General features: G+C 36.8%; 2 protein-coding genes across 3 annotated transcripts; one reads left to right on the top strand and one right to left on the bottom strand.

Annotated features, from left to right (window-relative positions):
* Positions 1–9342: 9342 nt before the first annotated feature.
* On the bottom strand, positions 9343–10647 carry LOC126626896 (HVA22-like protein e). 2 transcript variants are annotated; one of them, XM_050296299.1, is made up of 5 exons: positions 10458–10647; positions 10340–10366; positions 10072–10194; positions 9791–9995; positions 9343–9567 (listed from the first exon to the last, which is right to left on the bottom strand). In XM_050296299.1, exons 1-5 carry the CDS (start codon positions 10502–10504, stop codon positions 9556–9558), a joined length of 414 nt encoding a protein of 137 aa, XP_050152256.1. In that variant the 5' UTR covers positions 10505–10647; the 3' UTR covers positions 9343–9555. The 2 variants fall into 2 exon arrangements, with proteins under 2 accessions (XP_050152256.1, XP_050152255.1); XM_050296298.1 differs by having other exon boundaries at positions 9343–9576; positions 10458–10646.
* A 1841-nt stretch (positions 10648–12488) lies between these two features.
* On the top strand, positions 12489–15027 carry LOC126626891 (palmitoyl-acyl carrier protein thioesterase, chloroplastic-like). The gene is made up of 6 exons (XM_050296287.1): positions 12489–13082; positions 13309–13442; positions 13612–13725; positions 13830–14007; positions 14124–14192; positions 14487–15027. The coding sequence occupies exons 1-6, from the start codon at positions 12669–12671 to the stop codon at positions 14748–14750; spliced, it is 1173 nt and encodes a 390-aa protein (XP_050152244.1). The 5' UTR covers positions 12489–12668; the 3' UTR covers positions 14751–15027.
* Positions 15028–15759: the final 732 nt, after the last annotated feature.

Here is a 15759-nt window from a genome sequence, read left to right on the forward strand (position 1 = left end):
TTAATTTCTGATCTTCGTCAGGTAAATTGAGCTCATCATCTTCATCTATATCCTCTTTGACCTCCACTACTTCCTCACTTCCTCCAACCAATCCTTTCTCTTCCACAGCTTCTAATAAATCTCCACAAGGACTACAAGTCCGCTTTTGCACTACCCTTTCTTCAACCAAAAGAGTGTTCAAGGTATTGTCTTCCCTTTCTTCGTGGACTGAAGAGCTGTGGTGGCTTTGGACCCTCTTCATACTTTCATATTGATCACCAATATTTGATGGACAAGTCCATGTGGAAAAGATTTTGCATTGTCCCACAAGGGCAACGACAATGAGATTCCCTAGAATGAACACAAACTTGGAGCTCAAGAACACTGAACTGATTTTCGGGATGGAAACGAAGACAAAAACCTTCGTGGAAGAAGATACAGGGGGAAGCCACAAAGAGCTAAAACAAAATAAACTGCAAGTTAATGCTGTCAAAAAATAAAGGAAGAAATTGCTCAAACGATGATGATGGTGTTTCTTGTATTTGTGGGTTGCTTGGAACTTCAATAACTTGATTGGATCCATTTGGAGGTTATATATTACCAAAAACAAGGGTGGAGTAAGAGGTAATTCTAATGAGGAAGAGCTAGCTCAAAAGCCAATCTCAGAAAAATTGAGGGAGGTCTTTCATCTACCTGACCATAATATATTTGCAAACACTGGTTTATATAAGGGTGAGATGGGGTTAATTTGGTAATTTAGATTCATCGTACTCTTACTTTATATTTTACTTTATATGGAGGAGGGTGATTTTAAGGATTGAGATCCTTTTTGGACTAGGACCGAGTAATCTGGAATGTTCAATTTAAATTATGTGATCTCATTAACACATTCTACTAGCCCACCTTACACACAATCTCTCTCTTCAGCGCCCAGATATATATCTCTTTCTCTTGAACACTTCAAATTACCTTATCCGTGGATTCTACAGTGTGAAATCCAGAGAAAATCTCAATCCCATTGTTAAAAAGTTATGTGGAGGTTGATTGGTGTTTATTGGTTTCTTTTGTTTTTCAGGCTAAGCTAACTTTGCTTTCCCCCTGCTTGCAAATTTTTAATAAAAACTAAAATGTAACAAAATCTTACAACTATTCTTTTAGGTTAACCATTTTATCAGAGGATTTATATGCTCCCAATACAGAAAAACCTGCGACTGAAGAAATCTTATTCTGGGTTCATCAGACACAGTCAGTCAGAGAGATCGAATTCATGCAATTCAACATGACATCAATAACAGCTAGATTAACGGGTTTTTACTTTTTAACAAACCTCGACGGCACGAGAAGAATAGTAAGAGCTATAATGCTTGTTTAATTAAGGCTTTTTTCTGTGCAATGAGTCTGCATGTTTAACTTTTAAGGCCTTTGAGATCAGCTCCACGTAAAAAGCATATGAATAATTGTACCATTTCCTTCTTTTCCTGGATGCTGGATAACTTGGATTAAACGCTTTGATGGCTTTACCTCTGATTATTCCTCAACTAGATGGGACATTGTTGAGTGGAACAAAAAAGGAAACCTATCAGCGGACAACATATGCCATGCCACAAGTTTTGCTGTATATCTTATATTTTTTATGACTACAGGCCTGAGATATTTAGATTAATAATTATATATAGTTGGTGAAATTCAAGAATCTTAACGGAAAGATGTAGAAACATTATTTAAATCTAATAGTTCTTGTTTGAAAGCAAATTATTCATTGAAAATAACTCCGTTAGGTAGTGAGAGAGCCAGGCTGCTTATGAGATATGCATGTGGAGGATCTTGTTTCATTTTATATGAAATGTATAGGTAGCTAATTGAGCACATATCTCATTTTACATTGGTGGATGTATAATATGAAACCCTTTGAAGATACAAAACAACACCCTAGCTCCTTTTTCTCTTCCACTTTTCTTCCATTTCTAAATATTATTTAAAACAATGCTTGGATACTCAAAGATGAGTAGAACTTCTGCTCAAAATTCTTTGTGTTCGAATCACAAAGCTTTGTGTTTACGATCAGAACCGTTCATATTATGAATGACTCTGTAAAGATATCTCTACAAAAAATGAATTCAAAATATGGTTTCGTTGAATCAATCTATTGTAGTAAATACATAAACGGTTCATTGTACTTTACCAATTTCATTAATATGTTTTTGTACAATTCGATAACTAAACGACATTTTTTAGTTGATTTTTGTAGAGGCGATCTTTGTAGAGTGATTTATAATATGAATGTTCTGATCATAAACACGAAGTTCTATAAATGGCAATGAACAAATTTGAGTAGAAACTCCTACTCATTGTTCGAGTAGTCAAATATTATTATATTATTTATCTAACAACATGATACGTAATAAGAGAGTATTATGTACATGCATTAGTTTTTTTTAACAGCCCAACTTGGTGACTTAAAGTTTATGGTAACGCTTTCTAACTTAAAAAAAACACTTAAATATGGGGACTTCTTACTTCTTGGCGCCTAAAGAACCGAAAGATTTTATATATTGGGTGCATTTTTGCGAATCCGAATCCCCACCGGATCCTTTTTGTGAGGATCCCGGTGATCCGTCAATATTGTCTGTTTATCGTACATCGTGTAATTTGAAATTATTTTAAATATTTTTATTTAAAATTAAACACAAACAGTAATTGACAAAAAATGACCGTACGATGTACGATTCATGGATCCCCAGGATCCTCACCAAAAGGATCCGAAGAGGATCTTGTTGGCATTTTTGCTACCCATATTCTCTCTCCTGTATACGCTACTCATACATGAGATTAAATTTTATGCATTCAAAATAGGTGTGGCCTCTCTGTAGCTCAAATTATTAACTGACACGTGTTTATAAACTTAACTTTTCTTAACTTTGCTGGCATAAACTTAATAAGTGTCAAACAATGATTGAGGCCACATAAAAGCCTCACCTATTTTAGATGCAGAATATTTGGTCTCCTCATACACTTACAGTATGTCACGTGCCCTCTTACATAACTAGAGTTAAATTAAAAAATAAACTAAAAATAAAGAAAAAAGAAAAAAAAATTCCAACAGTCACTCAACTTAATAACACCAACCCTATTAGCCTCAATTTGTCAGCGACTGCCACCTTATATCCTTGCCGCCGACCAACCATTCTCTTCAGGCGCTCTCTCTCTCTCTCTCTCTCACATCTACCACTGAAATTGGTGTGCCACGATATTGGTGTGATTCAAACGTATTAAATGATTTGGATGCATAAATTTTTGGATCTATTTTTCTTTATGAATTATGTGACAGAGAAACATCTATGAAAGGTGGTGGCTATTAGAGTATAATGTTGTATGGATGAGATCTTGCCATTTGTATTTAGATTAGGTGGTTTGTTAGATTAGTTAGTTTGTTAGGAAGTCTGTTAAAGTGACTAGTTCACTATAAATGTAATTACTTCAACATTAAGTAAACAATTCAGAAATCTCCTTTACCTTCTTACTTCTCTCTATGTTCTTTGCTACTTTCTCTCATAACTATTTTTCTATTTCTTCATATTAACATGGTATCAAAGCCAAAGAAGCTTAATAGCAAAATTTCTTCGATCATTTTTTCTTTGCTTCTGCTATCTACGAACTCTTTGGGAATTTTCCTCAGTGATTTCCTCAAATTGGCATTTATTTAAGGCCTGTAAGTTTCTTCCTGTACCTCCCTGTGTCCAAGTTCTGACTGCTGCTATTACTGTTCCAACGCTCATTCTCCGGCAAATCTCTTTCTTCTTAACGCCTATAATTTTTAGGGATCTTGTTTCAATTTCTGACTGACCAGAAGATATTGGTTGTGTCTTCTCTGTTTTTTTTGGCATCTCTGATTGCCCATTTTCTGCAATTTCTCAACATTGTTGCTGCAAATCAGTTACAAATCTTGCAATCACCAATTATTGGCTTGATTTCTTCGGTCTCTACATCCGTTTCTGTCAAGTTGGTTGAGACCAACTACCTTCAATGGCACTTTCTGTTGTAGTTGATGCTTGAGGGCCAAGGCATTATGGGATTCGTTGACGGATCAAATTTGTGTTCTCCTTAGTCTGCAACAACCTCTGCACATTCTGTACTCACAAATGGGTCTACTAGCCATGAATCATATGAGTTTAAAGCATGGAAATCGCATGATTATGCTTTGATGTTGCTACTTATTGCAACTCTCTCTTCATCCGTTATTTCCTATGTAATTGGTAGCAAGAGTTCTCGAGAGATGTGGGTTTGTCTTCAAAACCATTTTTTCTTACCAAGTACAAAAAGAAGTATAATCAAGTTACAGAGTGATCTTTACAACATGAATAAAGGATCAGATTCAGTTTCCCAATATCTTCGAAGGTGTAAAGAAGCAAGGGACGTGCTTTCTGTTCTTGGTGTCATAATTGATGATGAAGACTTTGTGATCATTGCATTGAATGGACTACCTGCAAAATACAACACATTCAAGTGTGTAATCCGGGGGCGTGAGAGTGTCATTTCACTCAAGGACTTTCATGCACAATTGCTCTCTGAGGAAGCCATTGTGGATTGTGCTTCTATGACACCCCTTATGTTTAATGTGGTAACTCAATATGGTGACTGTGAGACACAAGGTTCTTTCTTTTCTCTCTCTATCTCTCAATTGCATGCTGGTTTTAATGATGGTTAACATGCTCAATACAAGTTTAGTTCATGTCAGTCAAGCTATGGCAAAATTGTTGATGGTTATAATAGTGTGTACAAAAACTTTTGATTCAAGAATCGTGGTAAATGGAGGTTCCATTACGATAATGGTGAAACCTACAAGTCTTTTCCCCATTTTTTTCACCTGGAATTCTTGGCTCCCCTCTATCTCCATATCATAATTCTCTGCCACCTAAAATTACTACATGTCATATTTGCTGACAAAAGGGCTATCTTGCTGCTCATTATTCTGCTCAAATTACCAACTCATCTATTACTCGAGATACGATCTTGCAAGATCAGCTTCGAGTTTTTTATTCAATGGATTCCGTCGAGCAGGACTATGTTATGGTCAATTCCACAATGAAAACTAAGGAGCAAGCAGCTAGTTTTGGTGCAGAAAGTTCACAAACTAGTGAATAAGCTAAATTACCAACATCTTGTGATTTAACTCCATTACTGGAAGTGCGAAGACTATCTATCGTGCACCCTTATACTAGGCTCCATCTAGTACATCAATTTGCACAGGTTCTTGCAGACATGTCTCAGGAAAAGTATAATGCAGGATTCTTTCTCAATTTTTTTGTTCAACTTGTTGTTTAGGCCATATGGGAGAAATATATTCAAACGGATGTACATGAATTCAGAGGATATTATGTGTCTTGCTTATGCAATGGTGGCGATATATTTGATATTCAATTGGGCTACCTTATGGGCATTTGTGATAAGGGAGGTTGCACCAGCAACCTCACTTTCCAATTGCAGGGAATACTACATTAATGTTCTTTGACAACTTGATGAAATACTACATTTGTGATGATACTGCTTCAACCTCATGATTGGGCACCCCAATCTTGAGTTTAAGGGGGGATGTTAGAGTATAACGTTGTATGGATGAGATCTTGCCATTTTAATTAGATTAGGTGGTTTGTTAGATTAGTTAGTTTGTTAGGAAGTCTGTTAGAGTTACCAGTTCACTATAAATACATACTCTTGTAATTACTTCAACATTAAGTAAACAATTCAGAAATCTCTTTTACCTTCTTACTTCTCTCTCTGTTCTCTACTACTCTCTCTCATAACTATGGTTTCTATTTCTTCATATTAACATTGACGAGGTGGGTGTTTGTCCCCGTTGTTGATAGGAGCATATTTATGCGACTTAGTTAGCTTGTTCTTATGCATTTATGTTATTATTTCTTAGTTGATTTAGTATTTCAAGCCATTTTCGTGTGGTTGTAGGTACAAAGGGTTAAAAAGGCAAAGAAGTGCATTTTGGTGCCTTTTGGAGCAGTTTTGGGCATGGAATGGATATCACATGCATGGAGCAAAGTGGTTGGATGAAATTAAAGATCTAAAGAAGCTATGAATGTGCCAAGGAGAGGAAGAAAATAAATTGAGGATCAAGGAAGACAAGGAAACCATTAAGAATGAGGAAAGGCTAGTCAAACTTGCCTTATCTTGTCGTTACCTTTCCTAATCCTAAATTACCAAAGATTTAGTCACACGAAGGGTTCCTAAATACTTTGGGACATTTCATTACATATTCTACAAGTCCTAAACCTGCCCTATAAGTCCAAGCCATACCATCCATACCATTTCTCTTCCTTGCCGTGCAAGGGAGCCATCCCTTTCCTATTTTCTGCCATAAATCACTCCAATTTCCACCAATGCTGTGCAAATTCATCCTTTCACCTCTTTGCACTCATTTGCTGCACCATTCCACTTCCTTTCCTTTGTCTACCATGTGCACAATATCCTTTCACCTCCTTGCACTCATTGATTCACCACTTACTCACATTTCCACCTATGCCATGCATAATCACCCTTGTCCCCTCCCCTTCATGCACTAAATTTCTTGCACTCATTTCATCCACCATTACACTCATTATCCCACCATGCCGTGCACCACCCTTGTCTCCTTCATTATTTCTGATTTCATGCACCAATACATTGAATCATTGCACTCAATTGCTGCACATTCCTTGTCCCCTTCACCCATCAGATTTCATACAACTTTTACCTCCACTACATGCACTCATTGATGCACCATTCACCACCTTTGGAATCTCATGCCATGCATCATGACTCTTGCTGCACCTTTGACTCAATTCTGCACCATTCCACCTCCCCTTCCTTTCTCTACCATGTGCATAATCATTCATGTTCCTACTTGCATTCATAGCTGCAACACCACTCCCCACATGCTTTGCATCATTACTTCACTTTCACCTTTGAATCATTTCAATACCACTCCATGCACTCATTGCTGCAACACCACTCCATTTTACCCCCATGCTTTGCATCATTACTTCATTTTCACCCTTGAATCATTGCACACACCACCATTTTCCCCTCCTTACCGTGCACTTCCTCTATAAAAGGAAGTGTGTGTGGCAGCCATAGAGTTTAGATTTTGTTAGAGCATTCACCACCATTTCAACACAACCTTCATCCAAACACTTCCATTCATCTTCACATCAATTCCTCCATACAAACAAACCTTCAAACACTCACCAACACCTTGTGCTGCAGCAAAGGAAGGGAAGGAAAATGTTTGGACGTGCTTGCTATTCAACTTGGATCGTTGGAGCGTTTAGGTGTTTTCTTTCTTTTGTTTCCAATGTTTAAATTCATTTTCTTTCGTTTTGTTGTGAACATGAGTGGCTAAACCCCTCTTGGCTAGGGGTGATTTCAAAGCCATGATTATGTGTGCAATATGATTTGATAAATTCCAATTATGAATTCTTGAATCGTGAATGCAATTGGCTTAACTATTTGATTGATAACTTATTTGTATTTGTTAATTAAGGGTCGACACTTAATTGGCATGCATAAATCCGTTGCCAGAGTATAAGGAAGTTTCACATAATCGTTACAAACTTATATTCACATGTAGTGAAGGTCGATTATAAATGATCGCGTTAAGTTTAATTTCTAGCATGAGTGACATGATGTCATAGTTGCAAGTGCTTTGTCAATGCTTATGATTTTCATTAAACGTAATAATTTTTTATTGTATCTCTATTATGATGTCATGTAGAGAACTTTTGAAGAATGTTTTGGGTTGTCGAATGATGTCATCCAATCCAATAATACAAGGAAAATCTGAGGGTTAACTAGTGATGTCACGGTTAATTTGGGGCATTGTCGTTTATAATTCGATGAAGGAGTAACTGGAAATTGATTCATTTGCATACATGTCATGTGTGGAGAAAGAGTCTCTAGCTAGCTTATCATCCATCTAATTCAACCAAATTCGTCCAAAATCTGTCTTAAGTTTTAGTTACTTGTTTTTATTTTAAATTCGTCCAAAACTCAATCCCCCTTTACTTTAGTGTGTCTAATTAGTCAGAATCTGTTTTAGTTTGTGGTTTTAAGTGTTTTGATTCAAGTAAAAGTCAATTTTCGTCCAAAGTCATTTCTAGTGTCTAGTTTAAGTTTATTTGGTTGTTTTAAGTTGTTTTGAGTATTTTAAGTTTGCTTTGAGTCTTGTGAGTCTTGTTAAGTGTTTTTAAGTTTAGTTTTATATTTTTGAGTCAGTTTAGAGGTTATTAGCAAACCCTCCTAATTCCCGGTCCAGAACGATCCCTACTTATACATATACTACAATTGTCAAAAGAGGGTTTAATTTGTGTATTAAGTTAATTTTCGCATCAGTTGTTAGAGTTGGGGGATGATTAGTGACAGTGGCAAAGTCGAAAATTGTCTGGGCAAGGCCAAGGCTACCGAAAAAGTAGCCCCCTAGTAGCTGCCTCTCTGATCGGTCGAATCTAGGCGGAATTAAGCGGAGCTAGGCGGGGCTACGAGGGGTAAAACTGGTTTATGTGAAAAACGGAATTTGAAAAGTTTAATTGCAAAACAGTGGATGCAATACTCGAAAATGATGAAGATGCAATGTGTAGAAATATGACACGTTCACCTTCTCGCCAACCGATGTTCTACAACTAAACCTTTTCAAATTCTGTTCTTCACATAAACCAGGTTATCCCCGCCTAATTCCACCCAGATCCGACCGACCAAAGAGGTTGCTGCTCGCATTTGGATTACTTTTTTGGCGAGATGAGGGACGACCACCCCTCCTTGCGCATCTGTAGCTTCGCCCTTGATTGGTGGTAGCTATTGAGTCGAAGAGAGAAAAAGAGGACATTGTGTTTCATGAGGTTTGGTTAAGGCTGTTGGTTTTCTTAATATTTTTGTTTTTGTATCATTTATTTATTTATTTTTTAAATATACAATAAAAATTATATCCAAGTTGATACTGTTTAAATGAAAGCACGCTTAATAGGTGAGTCCCATTTTGTAACACTGTCTAATTAGATGTTAAGAGTCAAGACAACATTTACCACACTCGCATTTTAAGCACACGTTAATTACCAATTTCATAAAAAGATAGAATTAAAAAAAAGTAAATAAACATTGAATTGATGGTAACCGAGTGTTTTTTAAAATATAGGCTAAGTTTATACCACATAAGCACGTAACATTTAGTTAGATGATGAAATTGAGCAAAAAATTAAATTAATAGAAGTCAAAAACCGCTTAGTGTAGGAATCTCGTTACCCAATTCTTGTAACGTAAAATATACTTCAGCCAAGTAACTTGGTTGGTGGGTTACTCTCGGTTAAGTTGCATTAGCAAAGATTTGAACACAAATCATATATTACACACTAATTAATGATCAGTAATTACAGATGAAGAAGGAACACAAGAGCATCAAAGTCATCAACTTTAGAAGTTGAACATGGGTAGGGTTAAAAAGTTGAGTAAAAAAGAAAACAAAGGGTGAAGAAGTTCCAGTCAATGCACCCATCCACACCAGTCAACTAGGGAAATTAGATTGCTTCTCTGCCTTTCTCAATAAGCCTCCTGCTCCCCCTAGCCATCAACCAAATCAAGGATTAATTAGCATAAATAATAGTAAACATCAATCTCAAAAGGTGTAAAAGAAGAAGAAAAAAAAGGCACAGTTGAGAATTAAAATGAAAATTCAATTTTCTCACTCCATATCTTTTTATGGGCTTTTAAATTGAATAAATCAAACGAGAATTAACGTATGAAATATTATGAAAGCTTTGAATTTAGAACTCACATTCTTGGGGGTCAGGAACTGCATAAACTTCTTCTTTGCTTTGCCAGTGGGGGATGTCTTGCCGGATTTCGGATGGTCTTTCAACCCTCCATACTTTCTGACTTGATCTCTCACATATCTCTCATACAAGAAAGCTGCCCCCTTGAACTGTGGCAGCACCAACCATGCGACAAACACAAGCTTCACATCATACCAAATTGGTAACCTACAAAAATTCCATCCCCAACAAACTTAGTTTGTGGTATCTAATCTTGAGTTAAACTTTCTTGATTTGTTCTTACCACTCAAGAGCTGGTCGTAGCACCATCTCCATGAGAGTGAGGAAAGAGTAAATAATCCAATAAGCAAGCCACTGCTCATCATCTAGTTTGGATGTGCTCTCTATTGCTACCACTGATGCATATCTACAAATCATATATACACACACATACATGCACGTTATAACAAAAACCAAAAATTAAGAACAACAACTTCTTCGTCCCCTTATTGGGGTTCATCAAATTAATCAAAAGAAATAAACTTCAAGAGAGAGAGAGAGGATCTGCTTACAAAGGGTAAAGCAACGTCAACACTGGCCTGCAGAAGTTGTCAAGAAAATAGCGGGTCAGACAACTGCTCGACCCAAAAGAAGAAACACAAATCAACACAGGCAAGAAAAAAGTTTTACCCAGCAAGTGTGTGAAGTTGGGTAAGAAAGGTCCAAGCTTTTCCCATTTTTTCTTTGTGGGTTCCAACAAAAACACCAAGAAGTTGAAAACTGAAGCAAAAAACAAAAGAGGGATTTAACTGGATTGGTTGCAGAAAAACGAGTCAGTGAGAAAAACGGTTTATTCAGTTGGGAAATCCAGAGTTAATTGAAACGAAGACAACTGGTTCTGCATTTATATACGATGGAAGTAAGGGGACACGTGGCAAGAGAAGAGCAAGTATCGGGTCCTGCCTTTAGCGTGTCGAAGTAGATTTCCAAAATACGGGATCCGAACCATCAAATTTTGATTTAATGATTAAAAATTATTATAATTTAAAAAAAATTCATTAATTTTCTGTTTTAACAGTTAATCAAATTCTAAAAGTACGGATTATCTAGTCCCTGAACTTGAGAGAGAGAGAGAGAGAGGGTATCTTTCCCGCCGCCCAGTCCAGTGCGGTGAGGTTAGTCAGGTGCGTGCGTGGCTGGAGGCCGTGGGGCTCTGCCGTTACATCAAATGACAAATGGCCTTGTTCTTTGCTCCAGACACAAGCCACGTGGTGGTGTTTTGTGGGTTTTCCGTAGTTTAATCGAGGTCGGTCACACGTGCCAGAGGATGAGGATCCAAATCTAATCAAGTGTTTAAATTTTCCCCCTTTTTTTTTTCAGGGCCGGTTGAGGCATGAGACGGATCATCCAAGGTGGGGTCGTGATTATATTTATCTTGGAATTATAGAGAAGCCAAGGTCCATCGATGATCATTATTGTGTCCCCATGTCGGTCGTCAATCGAGAAATTGGTTCCATACCAGTGTTAATGTGTTATTCCCTTTTACATTGGATCAGGAAATATATATTTTAAATAAGAAAACATACTCCGATTTCAAAACAAAAAATTTCTTAAAACGTATTACTATTCGCATACTTTATATTATCCCCTTTTAAGAAAGATATGCAGAAAGTAAGAAAAAATGTGCTGATAACAACACAACTCTTCTTAAAACTCAGCACCATGAATTTTAGGTCTAATACCAAAAGCTCTAATTTGCTACATTTATGGGTCACACTCGTATGATCTTTAGACATTATTCAACATCATGGCATTATCTTCAACCATCTTGAGGTGTTGGAAAGACTTGATTGAAACATCAAACCAACCCTATACCACAGTGGTGGAGATAAGTGTTGTTTTTGTACCACGGCGAATTCGAATCATGTCGGCTTCATAATCTAACAAATCTATCGTTTGACATTAAAAAAAAAAAAACATCAAACCAACAACTTGGGAGCTAATTAAAGGACAACAAAGTATTCTCCTGCGAACCCATCGCTTCTCCTCGAGGATGCTTAATTTGAACTTGATACATAAATGAGAAACGTGAACATGAAGGCTTTCATTTATCCCACATGGAGGTCCAACAATCAACAAGCTTAGTGAAGCCTTCTCTCAAAAGGCACCAACATATGATGTCCAATTACACCATTGCAGGATTTCCAAAAAAAAAAATAAAAAAATAAAAAAAAATAAAATTACACCATTGCAGCCTTACCTTACCCAATATTTTGGGTTAACTCTTATTTGGGGTTTTGATGCCCAACTTGTATCACTATTGCAATTGAGCTTTATTGACGTGAAAATTTTATTACTTGACCGAAAGCATCTCCATCAAAGTCAAATACTCTTCATGACTAAAATTGGAAGACAGATTACCAACACAACGATTTCAAAGGCTTATTATTTAGAGGCATACCATTTTTAGAGCATATCATGATAGCAAGACCAAATTAAACAACATGATTAGTGGTAGAGTTACTTATTAATCCAAAATTACTATTGTCCAAATAATATATTATTAAAAACTCCCTTGTAAACATGCACAAAAACACCATTCAAAACATTAGCGTGCAAGCCACTGGTGCAAACTTGCCCATTTCTCCCCCACCCATAGAAGTGGTTGACCTAAAACTTTCAAGGACAAAATGTTCCCTTTTTAGCTTCATTCTTTGTCCTAAATTGTATAACTAAATATCCTATTCCTTCCAATTAATGGTTGCACCTAATACTAATATCTGACAATTTTTTCTTTGATCTTCCACAAGACCGTGCTAAAAGCTTCGCCACCCTCTTTTATCAAACTTGAACTTTGTTGGGTTTATTTGTTTCCAAAATATCTGATAACCCAAATCATCAATGGCAGCAAGAAGTAATAATATCGCCACGCTACGCCTCCCTGGGGACGTGTTCAAGGTGTGGAAGAAGAATGAGACGGGGACGAAATTAGGGTGTTATCCTTCAAGGCATGTAGCAATGATCACGAGAAAAAATGGAAACTTTGTGGTGAGGGCCGGTGCCGGTGGAACTCCTAGAAGCGTGCAGACAATCAATGGGAAGGTCAATGGTGTTCATGTGGCAGAGGCTAAATTATTTGGAAACAAGAATAGTATAGAGCTGATTAATGGTGACGGCGATTCACCTCCTCATTCCTCTTTGCATGGAAAGTTTGTGGAGGAGAGGTTTGTTTATAGGCAGACCTTTATTATTAGGTCTTATGAGATTGGACCTGACAAAACTGCCACCATGGAAACCCTAATGAATCTCCTCCAGGTGCATTTTTTTTAGTTTTTGCTTTAAGGAACAAAAAGTTTACTTATTATTCAAATAATGACGTTTTGTCCTTAATTAATTTGGAGATATTAATCATGAATTATTTGGTTTTATATGCACCTTCATTGAACTTAGTAACCTTTACTGTACTTTCATTGAATTTAGTAACCTTTGTTGTACTTTCATTGAACTTAGTAACCTTTATATATATGGTTTATGGGGGCAGGAGACAGCTCTAAATCATGTGACAAGTTCCGGCCTTGCTGGAAATGGATTCGGGGCTACTCGTGAGATGAGCATCCGGAAGCTCATTTGGGTTGTCACACGGATTCACATTCAAGTACAGAGATATAGTTCCTGGTATGTGACCAATAATGATAAAATGGACTTGAGAAAATGTGGTTCCTCTACATTACTCATATGCCTGTATTGTAGAAATATGACATATGACTTTAAGCTTAACTGAACTTTATGTGTACAAGTTCAAACCTCTCACACAGGCCGATGTGCAAAAAATGCTATGTGACAGGGGAGATGTGGTCGAAATCGATACTTGGGTGGATGCAACAGGCAAAAACGGAATGCGAAGAGATTGGATTATCCGAGACTACCAAACTCAAGAAATCATTACCAGAGCTACAAGGTCTGCGATCTTTTGCTTACTGTAATTGAACCAATTATATTAACGTTTTATTCCAAGTTTAAATATCTTCTAATCACCTGATTTCGTACATTATCTTCATGCAGCACCTGGGTGATCATGAACAGAGAGACAAGAAGGCTGTCCAAGATACCTGATCAAGTCAGGCAAGAGGTGTTACCATTCTACCTAAACAGATTTGCAATTGCTACAGAGAAAAATGATAGCGAGAAAATCGACAAGCTCAACGACGATACTGCAGAGAGGATCACGTCAGGTCTAGCAGTAAGTAGAAATATTAGGTCAACAAACTTTTGAGTTTACATTTCATTTCATACAATAATTGTTTAGTATAATAGATTTTTGATATTAATTAACTCCTTTGCCTGCAATTAATCCAGCCAAGATGGAGTGACATGGATGCCAACCAGCATGTTAACAATGTGAAATACATTGGATGGATTTTAGAGGTATTTCACTAAACCTAATGCACAAATCTTGAAATCACCGAAAGATAAGTTAAATAACACAAGCTAGTGGATGATGTTCTCTTGCGAAACTTGCCTAGCCAAACAAAAGCTTATGTTGTCAGACTGTGAATCTGGATCACATATTCAAACAAGAACCCACTTGATCAATGGTTCAGATTCCTAGTGTGAAGTCTAGATAGAAAGTTTGGCAACAAAACATTTTGCATCTTTACCTTAACTACTTTGTTACATACATAATGAGTGTTTCTAACACACTTAATTTGGGTTTAGCAGAGTGTGCCCATCAATGTGTTAGGAGATTATGATCTCACAAGCATGACATTGGAGTATAGACGTGAATGTAGGCAATCAAATTTGCTAGAGTCCCTAACAAGTACAACATCAAGTTTGGCCGATGACTCCAACTTCAAGAACAACTCCATCAATCGTAGACCAGACCTAGAATACACACACCTTCTTCGGATGCAGGCCGATAAGGTGGAGATAATACGAGCACGAACAGAATGGAATAGGAAACAAAAGCATGAACTGCATTGACCTCAATATTTGCAGCAGTTTCAGTTTGTTACCCTCCACATCAATTTGTTTTCAAGCTTTTTGGCTTCCCATCTGGGTTTCCTTGATTTTTATCACTTTTTTTCTTTAGCGTGTTGTATTATACTATTATTCATCAGGCTGGAACAATATTTTACAAGTGCACTACATGTTTGACGGTGCAGTGCTTAGAGGGTTTTGTGCTTTGATAAATTATATAGGCCTTACAGGGAAAGATATTTGTTTGCATGTTTATGAGAAGCCTTAACTATTGAAGGGACATCAATGGATATAAGGCCCTAATCTGAATCTGATTAGTCAAGACTACCATTCGAGTTGAGCATAGAACCAACTCAATGATAAGGCCCAAATCTCCCATCTTACTTCCTTGCAAGGTTTGGGTTTAGAAGCCTAACAACTACTTAAAACAAGTGATTAAAATAAAACCTAAAACAACATACTATTAGTAATACAGCCCTAATTATATACATTCTTTCTTTCTTTCTTTTTTCTATGAAACGGGTTGAATATATGTACAGTGAGTATATTTTTCTTTTACTCGAGTAATGGTCTACAGTAATTAATTTAAATTAAGTGAATTTAACATGAGTGCATATGAAGAGCATATTGTTGCAGTCAATTTGTCTTAAACCCTAATCTGGCTATAAATTGAGTTCTGTTCTGGTTATCTTTGGGGCATGCAAGAGTTTAACCTAAACTCAACTTGGAAAATGATCGCGTTTGAGTTGGTTGGCTTTTTTTTTTTTTTTTTTTGGACCAGTTTTGACCTATTTTTAACTCGCCTAATCGAGTTAAAGCTCACGTTGGGTTCGGCCGGGTTACCAAACCTATGTTACACCGCTAATCTGCAGTTGTTTCAATTGACGAAACAAAATGGTTTCTTTGATGAAGTATATATGACGGTAACGCAGACCAACCAACCAGGCAATCCTAAAACTTCAAAAGAGAAAGAAAGGTGGAAGAGGAACATAAGATGGAAAAAGAAGGTCAA

The sequence above is a fragment of the Malus sylvestris genome, chromosome 6 (genome assembly GCF_916048215.2).
Source record: "Malus sylvestris chromosome 6, drMalSylv7.2, whole genome shotgun sequence".
Lineage (NCBI taxonomy): Eukaryota > Viridiplantae > Streptophyta > Magnoliopsida > Rosales > Rosaceae > Malus > Malus sylvestris.